This window comes from Fistularia commersonii, chromosome 8 (genome assembly GCF_037954325.1).
Source record: "Fistularia commersonii isolate RoL2024-O1a breed Wild chromosome 8, RoL_Fcom_v1.0, whole genome shotgun sequence".
Taxonomy (NCBI): Eukaryota; Metazoa; Chordata; class Actinopteri; order Syngnathiformes; family Fistulariidae; genus Fistularia; species Fistularia commersonii.
The window spans coordinates 9772757-9794074 of NC_141291.1; the positions used below are offsets into that span (position 1 = coordinate 9772757).

The window sequence follows — 21318 nt, forward strand, 5'->3', positions numbered from 1 at the left end:
GTTAGTTAGTTAGTTAGTTAGTTAGAGGCTTTTGAACATTAAAAAGGGTTATTCTCAATACAATTAATCTCATTTTTTCCACGGAATGGGGCTCTATGGGAATTATCAGCAATGTTGCTTTAGTGATTTTGAACTGATATTGTTTTTGAAGTTTAACCCTGATATAAACCAGACAATGATTTTATCCTCAACAAGCTGAGTCTTGTCCTTCTGGAGATGCTTCATGGAATCACCCGATGAAGTTCTATACCTAGTGGCGAACATGGATGAAGGGATGTACGAGCCAGCGGTGCATTCTGTAATGTAACATTGCAGCGGAGCAGTGGTCTCACGTAGGACCTTCACTTCAGTTGCCGCGTTCCTTCAGTTATTAATCAAAAACTGTATCCACGGCGAGCGCTGAAGTGTAAATTGACTGGTAAATTGAGAGCTCACCCTCAGCCCGTGCCGAAGACGTTGAGTTTATGAATTAGCGATATCCTACGCAGAGAATGCGGCATCTGGGATTGATCAGATGAGATCCACCGGCGCCGAGATACATGGCTCTCTTGACTCTGGGCAGAAGTAGCAACACTTATTGGCCGGCTAACAGCGATAGCCTCATTCATAGCACTGGGTGTCTCCTGCCGGCAATGTTTGTCAGTTCACCCGGTAAATGTGTGTATTTTTCCAACCACGGTAGCTGAATTCAGAGTCACTCACTCAATTAGTTCTTTGCATCTTGCTTCTTCAGAGGGATACTCGCGGAGTCCTGAGGTGCTTTAGGAGAGAAGGCCAAGTTGTGCAACTTATCACTGGCTTTAGCTCAGCACGTCTGGGTATTAGTATTACTCATTGCTATTTGCAAAGGCTGCTCAAATGGTGAACACTCACACTGCACTTCTTTAGACTTACTTCAACTAACATCAGTTCTCATTTTGATGTCAAGATTGAATTACATTCGAGCTCCAGCTACCCCCCCCCCCCCCCCCAAAAAAAGACATTCATCTTTTCATCCAATGGGGCGATTTGCATTTTGTTTTGGTGGAAACCCTTTTCAAATGAATATTTATTTCAACAGTTTGCTGTATTGTGTTCATGGTTTTAGGCGATGTAAGTGCATTCTGCTTCCCTTTAATCTAACAAAGCCTGAATATTGTGGCATATAGCACTTTATAACAAATACCTTGTGCAACCATCAGCAAATGCAATTCCGCCAAGAGAATGGCACAAAGTTTCAGCATGGACTTCAAAGGGAAACCACACTGACCATTTCCAACCCAAGAGACCAGACATGCACACACACACACACACACACACACACACACACACACACACACACACACACACACACACACACACGCACACACACAGAGGCAGAATTAAATAAAGAACTGTGATAAGAGTTGTACAAATTGATCCGGTAATGGCATGGCTATATGCTTTACTTCAAAACATACCCCCATGTTTTTCCCTTCAAGCTGTTTTTTTCTTTTCCTTAGGAGTCACAAGATGAGAAAAATACATGTTTATGTTAATTTCTGAATCTCTTTTTCTCTTTTAAGCATAGACTTTGTCTAATGTATGTTTTCACTGGAGATGGGAATGGTCTGTCCACAATGTGGGGTATGTAGTTTATCTATTGTGATTATAATATGCGTTTATACTACGTGTATGTGGGCCTATGGTGTGTACCTGTATGAGCCAATCAAACACACAACTGACTTTTCCACACTGACAACCTATCCAATCTCCTTCACACACTGTCATAAACCCAAACAATAAAAAAAATTGCCTCCTATAAAATTTTCAACAGTGCAGGAGGGCCAATCTGGATGTTTTAAGAGTGGCTAAAATGCCATTACTGTGGCAGATCTGGATGTGAAATGTCATATTGGAGCAGCCCCACTGTGCTTGCAGCCCCGAGTAACACTGCCTCTTTGGAGACTCCAGCTGCCTCCCACTGATGAAAGTCCATCCAGCAGCTCCGTTTCTCAGCAACCTTTTACCATCACCTGACCTTTGGACTGCAGAAATGCCTTTGATACTGCGCCATACAGTTTGGTATTAGCCCTTCTCTGTATCGTGACGTTCCCTCTCCCCCAGGTAAGAGTGGACTTGTCTGTTTTTAATGAGTGTCAACATGTAAAGCATTTACTGCCCTACTTTTCACAATTTTATATTCTCCTATCTCATAAGCGAGCTGACTGTACAGCTGACAATGGTACTTTTACTCAGCTTGTTGAAGGGCAATTCCTGCACCTTTTGCCAAGCATCAAATATGATCCCCTAGAAGGTTGCACTCATCCTCCTGGGGAACAAAAGAGGTTTAGATAAATTACAGCAAAAAATAAAATTACTAATAAAAACCCATTCACTGTAATGAATTGTGAATACGTAAAGATTTCAAATAGTAATTTTACACCCTGTAAATTATTCTCCATTTCCTACATCCATGGGCTGTTCGCTGGTTAATGGCGTGTTCTCCCGGATTTTACAATTCAGCCCAAAAAGGTTTTCTGGAATTTGACCTAATCCGAACCGAATGAGATTAGTATTGATTTTGGATTTAAATGAACACAATATGTATTGTTTAATTTCAAGGAACACAGTCACAGCCATTAATACAATGCATATTTGGGTGCCATCATGTCAATGTGCCATATTTAGCCAAGCCTATTTTAACAGTCCCTGGCTATTATGATAACATTATTATTATCATCATTATAATTGTTGTTGTTGTCAATATGATTATCATGAATCATATCACAGTACCTAGTACTGTGTTAAGTGCATTACTCGTATTGAAAAAGTATCAAATAGTACAAATAGTGCAAAACTGCCATACGTTATTTTTCAGGGGGCTACAGCTACATTTCTTGTAAGCACCTCAGCTGGTAGCAGTTTACTACCAGTTTACTACCAATCAAAAAACAAATCATTAAATTCCATTGGAAAAATTATTTTCGAATGACCAAACTATGGTAGGATTCATAGTTCATTGGATCATAGGATCCAGTGAATCCGGTCAGAAGATCTCATGTAAAACTCTAGATTTGTATACAAATGCAGACAGATACAGTTGCAGTGTTCAAAATGCCAAGCCTGAAGGTTGACAGGGGGACTCCATTAACCAGCTGCTGTCATAACAGCTGCGTCCTTTTCTTGTGTACAGTCTCTGAGAGAGTTGTGATGCTCGACAGATCTGCTGTGCACGATTACCTCATACGGCTCTAATACTGATTTCAAGTGGCGATTGTATCCCATTTGCATGTAACCGTAAAAAAGAAGAGGTGCCCGGAAAAATTAATATATGTAGAACTATGACATTGTCCGCCATGACCACTGCATTCTCATTTTAAACTCACATGCGTGTTTGAACAACAGCTCTGGCTGGTAATGTTCATGTATTGACAGGCAGCGGCAGCAACAGGGCTGAGGGCTGGGTACCGGGGGAAGCTGAGGGTTTGGGGTGCGGGGGAGGAATGGGGGAGGACCTGCGGTGTCCGCAGCTGGAAAGCATAGCAGAGGGTTTAAATGTCAGCATTGACGCGGGATGCTTCTGCCATTTGGCCTGAAAAGCTGCATGCCAAGGGACTGGCAGCGGGATGCAGGGGCAGGGTGCTCCTAGCCACGGCCACGGCGCTCTCACCTTCTGCCATTTATCATGCAGCTACTTGCCTAGCGCATCTGGCACCTTAGTGCCAACAGCAGCGGGAAAAGCTCTTGCTGCAGGCGAACCAGTGGTCCATGGTAATGTTTTCTTACATCGCTACAAAATAATAGCCAACTCAACTCCGTTTATCTTAGGTTCAGGAATGGTATGCGCTACATTGAGTCCAAAACGACACTACGTTACGTGAGGAATGTCATTTTTCCAATAAGCACCATGTTATGAGCTCTTAGTTGATGCCGAACGGTAAATTAGTGGTTGTTCAGTCATCGTAAAAATATCAGAAGTGTTAGCTTTCCCTAAATTGAATGTAATTACCTCTCATGTATGCATTTGCTGTCTTTAATTTGCTATAAATGTGAAATCCTGCTCCAACTGCTAGTTGCTTCCTGCAATAAAAGGTCGATCTAATTGTGTCACGGTCTTTCACTTTGGAGAGTCTAGAAAGACCTTTACTTTATTATTGTATTTTATCTCGTCATCTGGATTTGATTCACTTTTCAAAAGTACTCTCATGGCCTTGCAGTGTTGCAGTGTTGCCTTGCAGTGTTGTGCGGGAGATGAAATTATCTTTCACATTACAAATATACAAATTATACTTCTTAGAAAAATGGATAGGGATCTTACAAGGTTCCTCGGGCAGAAGATGCCCCGGAGGATATTTTTCCCGAGAACTTGTTACATAATTTTGTAGAAATTAAATAAGCCTTTTGATCAACTTGGTATCATTATTTACTCTTCAGCTGCAAATGTAGTTTTAGATTCCAGCTGAGTAATCAAACAGCAGGTGACAAATAGGACGTATTGCCTCCTTCAGTCACGAAGCCAAGGATACGCTTTTCATCTGACAACTCCAGTATGTTTCCTTTCATTCCAAAATATGATGCAATCATTGAAAAATGCATGCACGAGACGGTAAGAACAGCAGCGATGTAGATCCGACAGTGATAGTGTGCCGGGGAAATGAAATTTGTAGGAAAAGGAACTCCTCGGATGGAAATCTCCCTTTACAGAGTGCCTTCGTGTCTGTGCGGATATGATTGCCAGCACCTATGTGCATTTGTAAGCGCGCTCATATTTTTGAAAGCGATGCAGCCACCGGCTTTCGTGTAGAGGGGTATCTGTGAAATATAGGATTATTAGCTCATAAACTGAAGGGAGCACAAGTACATCCTGATGCAAGGCAAGGAAGTGAGAGAGACTGGAGTTGCATATACAACTTACACTAGTCATAACAAGCATCTCCAATATAAATTTAAGACCTAGAATTATGTGTCTATTGTTTGCCACACTTGTATCTGAACCTTTTGTGTATAGGCCGTGGACAATTTAATGAACCAACACAATGTCTTCCTCTTCATTCCCTAATTACGTGATTTAAGATAGGTCTTTATTATAGTTTACTGAGCGTCAAGATGGATGCTTTATTAATCCCAATTGTGGCAAAAAAAAAAAATCAAGAACTACCAGAAGAATGACTCATAATTGTTGGGGGAAATAAAAAAAAAAAAACGGAAGGCAGAAAAGATCGTAGCAAGCCATGTCCATGAAGTCTCGCAATCACGCGTTTGTCACGGTTCATTACATTATTCACTCTGAAGAGGGAGGGAAAAGACATCATCACGGCTTCGCAGAAAGGCATACAGTGTAATTATGTTTGTGGGTGAAAATACCCTGGATTGATTATATGCATTTACAATAATGAGCCGTCAATGTACTATTGCATTACAGAGCTATCAAAATCTTGACATAAATCGTAATTAATTCTTCCTTCGGAATTTCTGATTAGCCATACTTTGTGTTTTTGCCAGAGGTTGTGGTTTGAAGTGAGACGTGAGTGGCGAACAGGCTGCTGACGCTGTCGTACAGCTGCGGCGGGAGTCTCGGAGGGGGGATTCGCAGAGGTTTCTTGCTTGGTTTGGCTCGAGGGCAGACTACTCCTATGAAAAAAACCCGCCAGAGCTGTGAGGCGGGGAGGCTGTAGCACCAGGCAGGCATAGTGTCAACTCTGTTTGTGCAAAGGATTGTTTTTTAGTGCGAGGCCCCATACTCTCCCTCAGCTGATTGGTGAGGCATCATTAGCATGGGCTGTAGTTCCTCCGATTAGCAGTAATTAAAGGGAGAAATCAGAGTGCTTGCCTCCAGTCCAGACACAGCCAGTGCCTGTCAAGTGAGATCGCCGCGGAACGATTTAGAATTCCTGGCCGGCTGCCACTCCACAATGCCCCCGTCCCAATGGTAAGAGTCAGTCTGGAGAAGAGGTATGGGGCGTCATTGCCGGTGCCAAGTTACCCCCTAAGTAACCCCCAGGGTTACACAGGCACACACGCCTCTCCCTCCAGGCGCACGCTGAGCCGGCGTCGTCATGGTGATAACAGGGGGAAACGTTTCCTGAAGACACTGATGAGAATATGCATGAGCCGGCGGATGCTTGCGTTTACAGGGATACGACCCTTCGTCTATCACGCACCGCCTCCTGTGGCTCTACATCCGTATCTTCACTTACGCGAGCCGTGGCTGATCATGGGGGCGTATGCTCGAGCAGGTGGCCCCAATATGCTGCGAGTCCAGCGACACCCAGGTACCTTTGTAGACACATGGCTTTGGCTGTCCAATAAGGCAAATGAGCTCAGATCAGAAATGTATATTGAATTAATTTAGCCTAAACTGGATAAGGTAATCTCTCGGATTGCTCTCACGGGAGCAATTTGAAATGGACTCAGGTGAGGTCAGTTACATATTTTAAGCAAAAATTACCCCAAAAGACAGCGAAAACGGGACTGCGGAGATACCGGCGCAATTACAGATGACAAATAGTGTCATTCATCTGGCCTTTTGTTTGGATGTTTCATCTGCCGCTCCTCTCGTCGCGACTCGCAAGCCATTATTTCTGTCATGGATGGGTCTCTTAGAATGAAGATGCACCAAATTGACAACAACAGATTAAGCACCGATGAAGGCTGCCTGCTGTCTCAACTCGCTGAAAAAGCACTTAAACAAATTGTACGGTCCTCAGCCAACAGTCAGCCGACACGTATGCTCTGCCCCGGCACGGACAGAAATACTCAATATGCTAGCGGGGTGGCGGTAGTTTGTGATCATCATTTAAAGGAGGAATCCTTGGAACATACATATATATATATATTTAGATATTACTTCTAAAAGCAAATTTGTTAGAAACATGCAAATGTGGCATCGATGTATCCAGGGATGGTTGAACAAAAAGAGCTGGGAAATGATTTTTTTAAATTTCGAACATGTGACAAAACACCCGACAAAATGCATCCGTGCTTGTTTTAACGCCCGGACACTGACAAACTGGTATGAAAAGGCCCGGAGAACGCGGACAGGGGCCGAGGGGCCGAGGGGAGAAAACACACCCTGCAAAGACTGGGGCCGCTGGCGCTTACTGACATCCTGATGGCTTTATCAGGTTGGCGCAAGAGTTGGTTCAAGTTGCAGTCCTCATAACTTTCTCAGTCTCCCATGGACAAAAAAAGCCAGCGCAGTAGTACGGCTATCATTCAAACGGCGGTCTGACACCTTTGGTTTGTCACCTGACCGCTTCATCAATGCTAATCTCCAATCGGTGTCACTGCCCGAGAGGCGGTTCATTGTGCATTGAGATTCGGAAAAGCGGTACATGATTACACCGGCGTTTGGTCGTCGTGTTTAACAATGGCGACCTCTGGAAGGCGGCTGAGTGAATATCGCATAGGCTAGACTGAAAGTTATGAAACGCTCGCCCTCAAGGGTGTAAAAAAATATAGATGAGTACTGCTCAAACTGATCTCCTGTCAGATTAGGCCATTGCCAGGCAGGGAGGTGTTGTCTCGTACTCATTTTACAACCATCGTTTCAGATAGCGCGCTAATTCTGCAGCCTGTCCAGCGTCTGAAATTTGTTCCAAACCCCATCCTGCATGGAAATCAAAGGGAAAGCTTGTGAGTTATGGTGTCCTCTCTGTGACTATTGCAAACCGGTTTTGTCTCGGCCATTTTGTCACCTTAGCAAGTGTAGTGTTGTCGCGTCGGGAACACGGGTTTACTTTTAAGTTCTGAACGGGGGGAACGCTGATAACAAAGTTTTAACACTGCATTAAAGAACAATCAATCTTTATCCCCTGTGTGAGGTGGGAAATTAACTTTGGTTGAGTGGCTCCTGCACCGCTATCCGGGACTGTGCTCAAGAAGCGGCTTTTCGCAGAGGCTCTCAGATGTGGACCCAGGTGTGGAGAGGACACCTCCTTTTTGAACCCATGAAGTCACTCCATGCTCTCCTCTGAACATTTCTTTGTTCCTTCACTGTCAGTCTCAGTATCAGAGTTTCCCAGCCCACCAAGTCTCTTGTGACTGGGGTTTCAATTATGAATGCTACCTTTGACTACCTCTGTTATTCTGCGGCAGCCCACGTATCCCTGCCTGCCACCACTCATGTGTGACTTGATGTATTGTCTCACTGTCCCCCCCCCCTTTCAAAATTAATTGCAGTTTTATCTCTCCCCAAGATAAAAGGGCCTGCTGAGAACATAATAGTCTAAAAGTAGTGTGGATTCTATTCAAACAAAACAATTAAAACCTTGGTGTTTTCCTTGCTTTTTTCCAACTGTGGACCTTTTGGATGAGATTTTTAGTGGCAATTCTTCCTTTATCTTTCCCACAATAGAATAAAGCGTGGCTATTAGTTGCCTTTTGGATGGGGCGGTATTTTAGCAACCTTGACGTTGCCATTTGATTTTGTGTCTAATACCTTCCACCTGTGCCGTCGCTGTAATTTTCAACGAAAGCTACAATTACGTCTTGGATGCAATTGCTGGAATTGTGATTAATGCTGTAATTTCTGCTGTCTACTTTCCTTGGTGATACTGAGTTGGTTTTGCTTTAACTTAGTGCAAATGATATGGGCTGCTGTTCAGTAAATGTGAACAATATTCATTGTGATTATTAATAAGAGCTGCAAGTGGACAGATAGAGAGGATCTTCACATCCGGTCTGCAGCAGATGGAAATGAAGACCAGTTCTCATGCAAAGAATGCAAACTTTGTCAAGCAAATCAATCCAATCTGCAAAAAACATATTGGCTGACTTGTCTTGTCTGGAACTAATGAGGGCAGTGTTGAAAGGGATTATGAAATTTTAAACATCGGCTAAGACAAATATTTGATGTTATCTAGCTAAAAGTGCAAAAGTCAAATGATCAAAGGGCCAACAAAGATGGAGAACAAATTTATTATGTATTTGAATAGAGTCCCCGTTGTGCCTAAATGAAACACATGACATGGAATATTATTATCAATATGTTTTATTGCCTGGTAGAGGCGAGGGCAGGTTTAGGACTTGAAAAAATTTGAAAGAAAGAATCGGAATACTATGTAAATGGCGTGTTACTCAAAAAACGAGGACGCGAACAACCGGAGCCAAACACGAAGAGTCCAAGAACGCATGAGGATAAAAACTTGAAGGTTCACGACTACGAGCTTTTCTCTGCTTTTGAATGTTGTCTTACTCCACGGCAACACCGGACATCTTTCCCACTTGGACCGTCAACAGATACTGACTTTGCAATTGTGCAGCTTCCCTTCCATTATGGTCAGCTGTGCTTTGTTAGTGGATGTCACTTTTGCTTAATTAGCTCACTGCAGGTGATCAAATCTGGCAGCAACAATCATCCTCCGAGTGGTCGCTGGCCAGGAATCTTTGATTGCGCGCCACTGCCTGAGATCACTGCCGTGAATATATATCTTTGAAAACTTTTTAACCCCTTGCATATTTGGGATCAGTCGACCGCGGCGACCAGTCAGCTATGAAGAGCACCCGACGCCAACGGATCGAGCTTCGAAATTCCGCCTTTTTGTTTAACCTGCAAATATCTCATCAGCACAATAACGGCGCGCGTTGCACATCCGGAGCCGTTCAAACAAGCACTAAATCTGTTTGACTTTACTGTCCTGCTCACGGGCACCAACGTTTTCTATCACTTTACAGATACGATGCGATATCCTACCTCGGGCTACGGTGCCACAACACTTTCCTTTTTGAAGTGCACATTGTTGCGCAGATGTGTGGGTTGCCTCTCTGCTTTAAATATAGTCGAGATGACAGGCATAGCATTTACCTTGATGTTTGTTGCTTTGAACTACTTGGCATGGCCAATGCCTTGGCTGGGATTCACGTGAGAAAGGGGCCCGTTTGAACAACCTCATCTGGAGAAAATAGCTGAATGACATGACTGACACACACACGGGCTTTAAATGCTTCCTCACTCAGCCGATGATGAGCATGAAACTCAACAATTCAAATCGAACCCAGAAACGGGACCTCAGGAAACATGGTGTCGCTTTTTTCTGTCTTTCCTACAAACACAGACACCATGCATTTAAAGCGTTCGGCTTACTGTCAGGATTTCGTGCATTAAATGATATTTCAAAGACAGTTCATACCGTGTCACTATTTGTGTTTTATCCCTCAGTACTGTTTTACAACCGGAAGGCAATAATCAGTGTGTTCTAACCAGAAATGTGACGTTAATACGGATGGGTTCACACCGGTCTTTGTCCTCAGATCACCGTTTTACCCATACGGGATTTTCATCCATTCATTCATTATTTATACCGCTATACCATGCACTCAGGCTCACAGGGCGGCTGGAGCCAATCCCAGCTGTCATTGTGCGAGAATCGCTCACAGGGCCACATATTTAGACGTTCGCTCTCACTCATACGTCTCATATAGACACGTACAACCATTCATTTTCTTTTACATATCTGGGCAATTCTGGGTCTCGACTTAACCTGCTGCATGTTTTTTTTTTTTTTCGGGCTGCGGGAGGAAATCGGAGACATGGGAAGAAAATGCAAACTGACTTCGTAAGCAGGGGCCTTCGAGCCGTGAGGCCGAAGCGCTACCCACTGCGCCAGTGTGCAGCTGCAACAACCAACCGCCGCAATAACCAGTGGCAAGTGCACCGATGTAGAATGTGATGGTTTCAAACCAGTCTTTGTCCTGCGATCACTGTTTGTTTAAAATGTTAAAAATTTTTGTAAGTCTAATACCCCAAATGTATCTGGTGTATTCCACTCGTGCACGTCTGGTAATGTCACTTCAGCATTAACAATTACTTCGGATGGATCCAAGCATCCATGTATCGACCCAAAAGTTTTATTTTGCAAGCATTTCTCCCTGCATTACAGTTTGATGCAAAGCCTCCAACACCTTCCCAAACGGAGCCTCGGCATCAGTCTTCCTTAGATATGACGCTGAATAATTTATCGCACCCATGTTTCAAAGAGCCGTCGAAATCTCCAACTATTTTTGGTGTGACGGTATGCTGTTTAGGTTCGCAGGTGCACATCGCAGCCGTTGCTTTGCTGTGAAGCCACCGGACGGCATTGGACTTTCTCTTGTCCAAAATGGGGAGCGCCAGCTCGGAGTGCAGCGCATCTACAAGGCTCCTCTGCCAGCTGCCACTCTGTTTGCTCAAATTTATTACTCCAGGTCCCGCTAAAGGTAACCAGATAGCGTGCAGCTCCCCAGCAGGGAAGAATTTTATGAGCAAAACCTCCTGCACATGTATATTCAGGATGCACACACATGGGCTTTCATGTAAATATGCTCAAAAAATGTGCACTCTACCAGCAAACAACTAAGCAAGTTATTGTCTCTTAATCCCTTTTCTCAGCGCGCTCACATGCATCAGCTTCAGCGGATGTGCGCGTGCTGCCATCTCAGGTAACACACTTGATCCTGACATTTGTTTAACATTCATCATTCCCATCTCCCGGTGACATGGAGAAGTGCGGCATACCTCCTTCTGCCGATGTTTGAACACGCTCACTGCTCCCCCATCTTTTTATTGGAAATATGAAATGTGTCAGGGAGGCAAACACCAGAGTGGTGCAGGGGAGGAGGACAGATAAGCCTTGCAGAACTCACAATGACTGTTGGAACATGTGTTACCCCGAGGAAGTACTTACTGGTGGAACACACAGGCGTGACAGTGAATATCACTAGTGACCATAGGAGAGATTTGAGTACGTTCCCAAATTTGACTGCTGCTGGGTTGGTTTTTTTTTTCCTTTTTTGTGAGAGAGTGAATCGATGCACATCAAATGTCCCCGGCGTGATAACCATTAGCACTGGTCTCACTGGAGGATGTGACATGAGTTGCGAAATCGTACTGTGCGGCAGGTGGTGGTTCAAACGTGTGAAAATATGTCCCTTTGCGCCGAGTTCAAGCGAAGGGAACTGAGTGGCGAATTCGGGCTTTTCTTCAAAGAGCAGGTGAACATAGTGTCCGCTCAGAAATTGCCTTTCCTTTTGTCATCTGCCGAGGTATCGGGAATATCCCTGTCTGAATGAGCACGGATTTAGATACGGCTGTCAGGTGGGCGACCCGGGTATCATATAGGGGGAAAATGTGTCGTGTTCCAACTCACCAATGACCGGGATGGCTATGATACGGATTTCTGCTAGTAATAAAACCACACAGTCGGGAGGTCCACACACTGAATTCTTTTTTTTTTTTTTTTTGTGTGTGTGTGTGTGTGTGCTGGGAGAGAAACACTGCAAGATAAAATAAATAAATAAATAAACAGATAAATAAAAAAAAAAATGGAGCCTTAAAAATGGGTTGGTCGGAACTGTTTTCATGCCCTCTGGCAGACACAGTGAAAACAGAATTTGGGCTTTTGAATAATTCCTGATAAATGAGGAGGCGAGTGTGCGGAAAGCATGACTTGAGGAGTGTCACTCCTCTGGTGATGGAAAAGAAGATACACCAGGCTGTGACAAAGTTTACTGGCCTTTTTATTTTTATTTTAAGACGCTGTGTTATGCACATTTTTAATGTGATATTGCATTTTCGGTTATATGCAACCAATTCATTAGGTACACCCGATGCAGCCGGGGAATAAACTCCATTTCATCTAATCCCTTCAAGCCACTGGACTTTGCGTGGAGGCCGTCTTTGACCTACATAGTGCGAGGTGTTTCTCGTACCCCTGGGAGGTCGACGGATTGCAAAAACGCTTTTCTCTTGGTGTGCCTTAAGTGATTTAATATTTGGCGGGATAAAGTGTACGCGCATCGCTAGGAAAAATGTGTCGAGTCAGTCCAGGCCTGGTCCGGGCCCGGTCGGTTTCTCCGTCGGAGCCCGGTTGGCTCCCCGTTTGAAGGTGGGGTGGCGTGCGACGCGGCCCCGGACTCAGGCTGGACAGCGAGCTGTTTTTTTTTTTTTTTTTTTGTTCTCCCCTTCACATTGCCAACTCCAGCTGTCACACAGAGGGACAATGGAGGAGAGGAGGGGGTGCTCTCTGAATGGAAAAAGTAAACTGAAGAGCCCCCCTCCCCTCGTCACATGGCCCCCCTCCCCCTGGACTCGTCATCTGCATTTGACAGGACCCCTGTTCTCTTTCTCTTCACCGCCCCTTTTCTTTTTCTTTCTCCTTTTCTCTCCCTGCACTCTCCATAATCCTCCTTTCTCTCTCTCTCTCTCTCTCTCTCTCCCTGCTAAGTGCAGCTGTTGCTCTCCATTGGATTCTTTTTTTTTCCACTGATTGCTAATTAGAATACCATTTAAGTGAGTTTTATCTTTAAAACTTGTCAAACTTGCTACCTGCCGCCTTCCTTTTTTTAAGTTTTTTCTTTCTTTTCCTTTTTTTTTAATACCCCCGCACATCTTTGAGGGGGAACAGAGAAAAGACGCAGCCAATTATTCACAATTTATTTTAAGCCGAGCACTTTGGTACTGCACCAAATCTCCCATGCAGCATTCATATAGTTTACAACTGTACTGTGCAGTAGCCTCTTATTATAGTGCTCACTTCTGCTTTGAATGCAAAAAGCCTACTTTGAAGAATAGACTGCCCCATCTCCCTTATTCTGCTCACATAACTGAATCCCTGGGAGAGGGAGCGCAGGAAAAGGAGAGCCTGAGAAAACAGCAATTCACACACTAAACACAGAGACCCCTAGTAGCTCAACAAATGAGTGACTAGCCCTATGCCCATTCATATCGCCCCTCGGCCGGCAAGCCTATTAGCCAGGCATCGCTCCTTGAACATTCACTGTCGACAACATGTGGAGGCATCGCTATAGCAACCAGTGGATATGACATGTGCAACGGACGGGGACTCCTGAGCTGCTGAATATAAGGAGGGGCTCAGCCTCGACTAAATGGCGAAAAAAAGGAAAAAAAAAAAAAACCCAACCCCTCCGCCTCCCCATCTCTTTTCATTGGCACAGAGGCACTGAAAGGACTCACTAGTAGGGCTTCTGCACATTCTTCCGAGGCTCGGAAAATCAGGCGGGCATATCCCACATTCTTCTCCCCTTTTCTTATTCTCGCTCCCCCTTTCCCCCTTTTTTTTTCTCTTCTTCATCTTCGTGTTGAAGCCGCGGTCTATTGTTGCGGGACGCATGAGACCCTCGCAGGGGAACTTTTCTCCTTTTTTTTTTTTTTTTTTTTTTTTTTTTTTTGCGGGGGTTGCGGGGGGTGGTGGTGGCGGTGGCTGTGGAAGAAGCGGACCGAGTGGGCGGCCGGGAGGGGAGGGAGGGAGGAAGGGGTGGGGGGGGGGGGGGGGGACGCACAGGCGCGCCTCGGAGCCGCGGCTGGCGACAGTGGCTCGACGCGCTCTCTGGAATACAGGACGCACGGCTCTGCACGGCTCGGCCCGCACGATTCGACATGGATTTAGGTAAATATCTTTTTTTTTATTGCTTTTGTTTTTTTGTTTTTTTTTTGGGGGCGCCCAATTCGAAGTGAAAGTTCTCATAAGGAGGCCGATGCAAAAAAAAAAAAAATGAAATTAAATCAAATCCAGGGGTGAAAATAAGTGATTATGCGTGCAGGATAAATGAATTTTATCTTCGATCCCGGCCGTGCGTGGATCGTGGATCCCGGGTTCGGGCTGCAGCTGCTCCCCGCGTCCGCCGGACGCACATCTGGGCTGCAGGAGACGCCAAAGTTTCTCCGCAGCCCGTCGAGTCTGAGCCGCAGGAGGAAGGATGGGCATGATTCATATCATTTATTGACCTCCGTGTTTAAATAGAATTATGCATTTTTTGTATTAATTATTATTATTATTATTATTGCACTCGCTATTCTGGAATATTTAGATACAACCTTTGGTCTGAGGAAAATTTGAGTGAGCGCCGCTTTTAAGTCCAACAGCACCGCTTTTCTGCTTGATTTAAAAATATCTATATATCAATGCATGCATCCTGAAAGGATGCTTCATATTTTTCCCAGATGATTCATTTCCAGCATCCAGACATGTTTGCGGCGCGCTGGGAGCATCCTGTGTTTGTACATCTCCTTAAAATTGTGTGATTGTAAGGCGTTACAGCAAGGCTCGTCATGTTTCCAGTCCTTTTATCTGTGCTATTTTATCACCGGTTTAAGTGGTTAAAAGATTTCCATTCTATCTTTTTCTTTCCCCTCTCTTTTTTTCTTAAATAGTGATTTAGAGCTGGTGATTTTTTTTTAGCTGTTGTGTGTTGGCAAGGATTTCCCCCCTTGTACTCCTGAAAGGTATTGTGATGGGAGTGAATGGATAGCCAGCCGCCCAAACAACACATCCCAGCCTGACCTTTTCTACTTTCATTTGAATAATCCAAAGCACCGAAATCCATCTGCCCCTTGTCTCCCCTCAAGATTGGGTAATTCAGCGGACCAGGGCAGGATGAATAGGAGTGAAAAGTCCATTATAGCGCCGGAGTAATAACTTCTGAGTTTGGATATTCCCGGAGACACAAATGTAAATGTTGAATAAGATTTTCAAAGGATGCATTTGAATATATACATACATATATGTGTGTGTGTGTGTGTGTGTGTGTGTGTACATATATATATATATATACACGTATGTATGCATGTATGTATACTTCACGGTTGATTTGGAGAACAAATGAGATTGTGTTTGAAATTGCTCCCTATCTCGACAGTAAAGATCAAATTAAATCCAAGCATTAAACGCGTGCAGTTTTTAATATTATTCAATAATTTGATTTCTTTGATTTTCGGTGAGATATTTCAATTTTGGAGTCTTGCATCATTTAATGGTTTTTGAGTATTTTGTTTTATTTTTTTGTTTGTTTTTTTTTGTCTTTTGGTTTGGTTTGTTTTTTCTTTGCTTTTTAATTCTATGTAAAAATGAGGCTGGTGATCAGGCAGGCCAACAAAGGTGGTTCTCAGCCTCCTCCGTGCACCTCCTCCTTTTTTCTCCCTTCCTTTTTCTCTGTTTGTCCCCTGGTTTCTTTCCACGAGCGAACAAAAAAATGAGCGCCTCCAAACGCTCTTCTCGCCGCTCACCGTGTTTGCCGAGCGTTTTTCTCTTGCACTTTTTTTTAAATTCATTTTCCACCACATATTTTCAAGAGTAGCCGCAGATTCTAAAGGCTGGCATTTTTTAAAGGTTTTTGATATGATGTGAGTGTGTGTGTGTGTGTGTGTGTGTGTGTGTGTGTGTGTGTGTGTGTGTGTGTGTGTGTGTGTGTGTGATGCATGCGTGGGAGATGAAAAGAACATTGCATGCAAATGGAATAGCTTGTCAGTACCAGAAATAGGTTGTAGCAGGTTTGAACCAGTTTGATGCGTTTGCATTCAGAGGCCACGATTTTGAGCCCTCAAAAGTGTGACGTGTAATTGCTGCCGTATTGAATAAGTTGAGAACCCGGCGAGTTCGATGACGTCTTTCTGGGACGTGTCAAAAAGGATAACGCCGACTCAAACCATATGCATTCTTGACAAGCACCCCAAGCAGACGAAAATCAATAATGTGAAATCTAAATGCTATTCCTGCTCTGTGTGTGTTCATTTGATCAGTGAGCAGCGCTGACGAGTCATTATCCTGAGGCCAGTTCTGGCCCCCCGCCGCCACCACGTATAAGACTCCTCAAAGTCCCAGTTGTTGTCTAACCTCTCAGCGGCTGATTGAAACTGCATGCTCAAGCCACAGCAATTGCAATCAGTGGAAACCATTGTCGATGCCCAACACACTAATCGAGAAGACCCGGCTATCCACACAACCCGTTAAACATTGGCAATTACCAGCCACAAGGTCAAACCGCGTTGTTACCGGTGCGAGGTGAAGAGCCTTGTTTTGAAAATGGCGCAACAAGATGTAGCCATCTTCCAGCAGAGGCCCATTAGACCCCTCGGGGCAAAATATTACCCTTTTCATAAACATAAAGCCACTGGGATGGAGCTGATACGAGCGGACCAAGGGTTAGCTCCCCCTCGAAGAAATGTTATTTCTGAAAAATGTCCAAATGTTATGCAGTCAGCAAGGAAAATCTATAACATAACATGCATCATTAATTATCTTTCCTGATTATTGCTTCTAATTATCACTGTTATGCTGTTAAAATATTCTGTGTTAGTGGGGAATTCCCACTCGGAATTTATCACTGTAATAAAACCACTGCAAGTGGACCACTTATCAACACATAGACGAGTAGGTGAACCGACACCGGTTACCGCCCCCCGGCTTGGTATTAAAGCCGGATGCAACCAAGTTGGAGGTAAATTCTGTGAGTTCACACAGGCGGGGGGGTTTCAAAAAGGCTGTTTTATTCACGGCCGATGGATATCCGAACATCCGGTCTGATGTGATTGTTTCTCCATTCATGGGCGCCGTGGGCCGGAGCCTAATCCTGCCAAACTCCGGACCAGGAGAGTTCATTAAGCACAAGCTCTGGTTCTCGACCTCTTGCAGCTGCGCCGTGCCAGCCCGCCCAACGCAGGCACTAAATGGGAACGTAAATACCTATGGCGGGGCTCTGCGAGTTGGACGAGGCCTGAATATGTATTTTCGAGTGAAGTAATGGAAATGAGCGGGGCCTGTCGGACAGGGTTGGCGGGTGGACAGATGTAGGGGGTAGCCGAGGAAGCTCACAGCGCCGTTACATTCACATTTATTTCTCTAGAATTCCAAGACAAGCCTTCAGGTAAAAACTGATGCACCGCAGACTCGATGTGGCGCTCGCGGTAAATCAAAAATGACTTCATCAATCAGGAAAACCGCCGAGCACCATCCTTTCTCGCCACTGACGCCGTGCTTCTCCTGTGTGTATCCTCCAGAGGGGCAGCCTGACCCAGATCCCCGTTGTGAAGGAGACCAGGGTGGAGTCTGGTCAGTTCGTGCTCCTCTCCATCCTCTGCATGCTCTTCATCCTGGTGGCGCTGGCCGTGTCCACAACCTTCTTCTGCGTGCGCCAACGCTCCCACCTCCGCATGAAGGAGAAGCTGGCCAGTTTGGGGACTGACACCAGCACGGACGCGACCGCAACCTATCAGGTTAGACCAGCCCCCTCGCTCCCAGCCAATCATAAACCGGTACAGTTAACCTGTGCTCCGCCATTGGAAGAACACACACTCACATGTGGGCTGATTGGTCCACGAGAGTGGGTTTTATCGGTTTGCGTGTTCATATTTTTATGTGTTGTGATATTATTGACGTCTGATTTCTGTGAGAGTTTGAAGCGAGGCGTCTGTTCTTGAGTGCATTTTCACCATTTTCACTGCTGCTCTCGCTCAGTGCCATCACACTAACGTGTGTGCGTGTGTGTGTGTGTGTGTGTGTGTGTGTGTGTGTGTAAGAGACAGGGAACACAGTGTCTCTGTGACCTATTCTCTGTGCTCCTCCAGGGCCATGGGCAGCTTGGGCCGTATTGATTTTCAGGAGTGGGGCTCAGCTGTGCCCAGCGTGGCACTCAGAACACATTTATCTGCATGTCGTGTTAACAATTTCAATATTTAATCGGGTTTTCGGAGAGCTGCTTTGAAACCTGAAGGATGCTACTGTGTCATAATAGATGGGAACGGCCACAGCGAAGCAACTATAATGAGAATTTCTAAATTGCATGTTGGTGTTTTAAAATATGTATAATCTTGTTACTTTACAACAACCTTCAAAGATGGGATGCAACAGTCACGTAAGTGAGCTTTGGCTCAGAGGAGTAGGAGTGTGATACTGAATAAGGAGCAGCAGAGACTGCAGACGGTGTCTCCTCCTGTTTTATTTTTTTGTTTATTTTTCTTCTCGGTCTGAAAATGAAAGGCGTAAGCAAAGCAATCCGATAACCTGTGCTTTTTCTGCGGGCCTCGTATCCCTCCGCCGCTCCTGCCGGGTGCTTCCTGCATCACCCGGGCCTGCTTCTGGGAGCATATCTAAGCTTCAGCACCACAGAGATTGTGAGAAGTAGAATGAATTATGAGGTGGACTTGGATATTGCCCCAAGGCCAAGGCCCAGGGCGCCGCTTCATGGCTCTAATCATTAAAGTCTGACGGCGGGGAAGCTGATCCAAGACCAGGGTTTGCAGGCCCCCCGTGCCCCTGAGGGAAATATCACAATGATAGATCATGAGATAGCATGTGCTTTCACAAGACATTCTCTGGCCCGCCTCGCCCTGTGGAAACGACAGGATTCTCCATCCTCAAAAACCAAACACGAAGAAGTGCTGGAAATGCTGAAAACCGATAAGGAAATCCGTCAAATTACAGATTTTTTTTTTTTTTTTTTGTACATTTGGACAAAATCACTTGATTCCCTTTCTTCCAGTTTGGAAGATGGAATAGATGATGCCTGTCTGCGTATGAGAGCTGCAGTGATGCATGATCTGAGAAAAGCTGAGTCACAGGCGAAGGTGTGATCTTTGTAACAGTAGGGAAACCGTTTCAAAGCGAGTGTGAGACGTCGGTAAAAAAAAAAAAAAAAAAAAGATACTTTTCAGTCTTTTGTTTGTTTGGTTTATTTTGTTTCCTGCCGCCTGATTGGTTCTTTTGTGTCATAGGGGCCCTTTTTTGGAGTTTGAGTGCGTGACGCTTGCAGGACTCGGTGTAAAAAGCCTTCTTTTTTTTTAGCATGACAACTGTGTCTGCTCGTAAGCCAGGTGTGACACAGTCGGTTTTTTTTTCTGTAAATGAGGCAGGCTTCCTCAACCATGTATTTTTGTCATAATTAGTATAAGCTGCATAATCCACGAGGATAAGCCATTAATCTACAGTGAGAACAGATCAAGTCAACCAAGATGCGGGATTTTACAAGAAGCCTCAATATAACCCTTAACATAAAGGATAAGCATATACAAACATAAAACCGTTCTTAACTTATTATGGCGCCTGAAAAGAAGATCAAGTCTGGCAAAGGTATATAATGTGAGACGTTAACCGTCATTTTCTTTCGGCTCCAGGAGCTATGTCGCCAGCGAATGGCAATTCGGACATCGGAGCGCGTCGAGCGTCCGGAGACGCTGCGCCACTCACGCCTGAACAGCGTGTCATCCCAGTTCAGCGATGGCCCGGCTGCAAGCCCGTCCACCCGCAGCAGCACCTCCTCCTGGTGCGAGGAGCCCGTGCCGTCCAACATGGACATCTCCACAGGTCACATGATTCTGGTAAGGAATAGAGAAACTGTATATGGATGCGCATAATGGGAGGGCAGGGATTGCACCGAGGTCGCGGATGGTGTTTGTTTTTAGGCCCTCGGAGAGCGTTTGTGGCTCTTTGCCGGCACCTGTCCCTTTTTACAACCACAACCTCTGACCAGCTCCGAGACCAATAAACCTCAGAAACGATTACAAATGAAATTTTAAACACACGCTGTAGGTTGAGAAGGTATCTGTAGCAAAACCCCCCCAAAACACCGGAGCAATAAATTGCATGTTAGCATTCAGTATTATCTAGAACTAGTTGTTAAACTAGAATAATTGATGAGTTTAAGTGTTTTGGGTTTTTTTTGTATCATAATGAGCTTGATTCATTTAGCTTTTTTATTAGTTCACTTTCGGATTTCACTCGTTCAACACCGAACCTCTACTGTGTATTGAAATTTAATTAGTGCTTTAAACTCAATGCAGCTATGAAACAGATCATTTTCATTGCTGTTTAATCCATCAGACACTTTTAGCCGGCTTATTATTGGTCCTTTAGCTCAACATTTCAGCATTTTCCCCCATTTTTTTCAGAATAACTAATTGGGCTAGCAATGTTACGGCCATGTTAGATAATTCATTTACCTACATAGCTAATCCTTTCAACCGTTTCCCTTTAAGTATCTTCAGCTTTTTCGCCAACTGCTATGAAGTATTTATCGGGCTCCTAGTTGTACAGTCGACATTATATGTGTGTTTTGCTTAAATAGTCAATTCAATTTAATTTTCTCTAATTCATTTTATCAACAGCGCAGCGTCATTAACCACTTTGAATCATAACCGGTAAAAATTGCTGCTAGCTTGTAGTAGTGCATTTATTTGTCACCCATGAATTGCATTTTACAGATAGCTAAGGAAGCTAAGCTAAGTGTTGCTTAAAGGTGAAATGAATGCAGCTAACACGGAAGAGGAAAAAAATAGGCAACTAGCAGAAATGGATAACAGTGGCTCATAGCAGTTAGAAAAGATATTAAAACGCACTTGACCGTGCAAATGCAAGTAGCTTGACCGGAACACCGGCGGTTCAATGGTGGGGGAACATTTCAACTGTCCGAGTTCAGTTCATCATCCGCGTTAAACAGATAAAATTGCTTTAACATGCACGGGCGGGGGTTGACGTGCGGCGTCTGCGTGGAGGCTCTTGAATTGATTTGCGAGAGCCTGTGGGTGTTCGTTGGAAGCCCGAGGCCCGGCCGGTGTGCGGGACTGGGCTACTTTTGTGCATGACTTGAACC

The 21318-nt window shown here is 44.7% G+C and overlaps 1 protein-coding gene across 1 annotated transcript in view; it reads left to right on the top strand.

Moving 5' to 3' along the window:
* Positions 1–21318, top strand: part of ptprn2 (protein tyrosine phosphatase receptor type N2) — a 127066-nt gene that overhangs the window by 84096 nt on the left and 21652 nt on the right. Inside the window, exons 12-13 of the mRNA XM_086151060.1 lie at positions 17732–17947; positions 19844–20047. Of these exons, the coding sequence (XP_086007186.1) occupies positions 17732–17947; positions 19844–20047 (420 nt within the window). The remainder of the gene's footprint in view (positions 1–17731; positions 17948–19843; positions 20048–21318) is intronic.